The 1,190-nt window shown below is 49.2% G+C and overlaps 1 protein-coding gene across 1 annotated transcript in view; it reads right to left on the reverse strand.

Moving 5' to 3' along the window:
• Positions 1-1,190, reverse strand: part of LOC109841483 (calcium-dependent protein kinase 27-like) — a 14,264-nt gene that overhangs the window by 9,636 nt on the left and 3,438 nt on the right. Inside the window, exon 2 of the mRNA XM_020410453.1 lies at positions 483-1,182. Coding sequence (XP_020266042.1) covers positions 483-1,182 — 700 coding nt within the window. The remainder of the gene's footprint in view (positions 1-482; positions 1,183-1,190) is intronic.

Below are 1,190 nucleotides of genomic sequence, written 5' to 3' on the forward strand. Positions count from 1 at the left end.
AAAGTTTAAAACGCAGACACGCATTTAACAGGAACTATAAAAAGGGAACTCAACCTGGAGTTCTGGTGCAATAGAAGCAACTTCAAGACAATCAAGTTGACTGTAATTTTTATTTTTATTTTTTTATTTTTTTATTTTGTGGGATACACGAGGGAAACCTTGGCAAGGCACAAGGATCCCTAGGCCGAGGCCCGAGCTCCACCACTGACCCGTACCAAGTAAAACCCTTGGTGTGTGTGTCCCACCTTCCATTTCCACACTACAGGTTAGGCAGACGTATCGAACAAGGGACTTGGGGTGTTTGTAGTATTACCATTGCGTCCCTTGACCACCTGCACTACCCGCGTTGGGTATTGTAAGTACTTCTGTTTTTGCAAAAGACGATCTTTTCATAACTAGCTTACAAAGTTATAGTTATAAGCTGCACTTGGCTATTTATGCATCAACCATCACACTCCAAACAACCACGAAAACATATATACCTGGCATGAAGAAAATCGACAGACCGAAATCAATAGTCTTAAGCTTAGCCTCCTCCTCCGTACTCACAAACAAGAAATTCTCTGGCTTGAGGTCCCTATGCATCACTCCAAGCGAATGACAAACCTCCACAACCCCAACAATCACCCTCCCAAGCTCTGCCGCCTTCTTCTCTGTATAATGCCCCTTCTCTATAATCCTATCAAAAAGCTCCCCACCCGCACAAAGCTCCATCACCACGTGCACCGCCAAAGAATCCTCGTAAGCCCCACATATCGATATCACATTCGCGTGCCCGGACAAATGGTGCATTATTTGAATCTCTCTCCTCACATCCTCAACATCCTCATCGGTGGTGAGCTTCCGCTTTAAGATTGATTTGCAAGCGTACTCAACGCCAGTGGTCTTGTGGACGCAGAGGTAGGTGATCCCGAACTGTCCCTGGCCGAGCTTGCGGCCGAGGGTATAAACGTCCTTTAGGTTTTCGGTCTTGCGCTTGAGGACGGAGTCGACCTGGAGTCCGGCGGCGCCGGAGAGGCGGCGTACGTGGTGGGGTTTCTTGGGTTTGGGTTTTGGGTTAGGGTTAGGGTTAGGGTTAGGGTCAGGGTCGGGTTGGGGAGGGGGGTGATTAGATTCAACCTTAGCGGGTTCGGGTTCCGGGACGGCGACGGGTTTGGGGGGGCTCTGGGGGTTTCCTAGGGGCTGGGTTG

The sequence above is a fragment of the Asparagus officinalis genome, chromosome 1 (assembly GCF_001876935.1).
Source record: "Asparagus officinalis chromosome 1, Aspof.V1, whole genome shotgun sequence".
NCBI lineage: Eukaryota > Viridiplantae > Streptophyta > Magnoliopsida > Asparagales > Asparagaceae > Asparagus > Asparagus officinalis.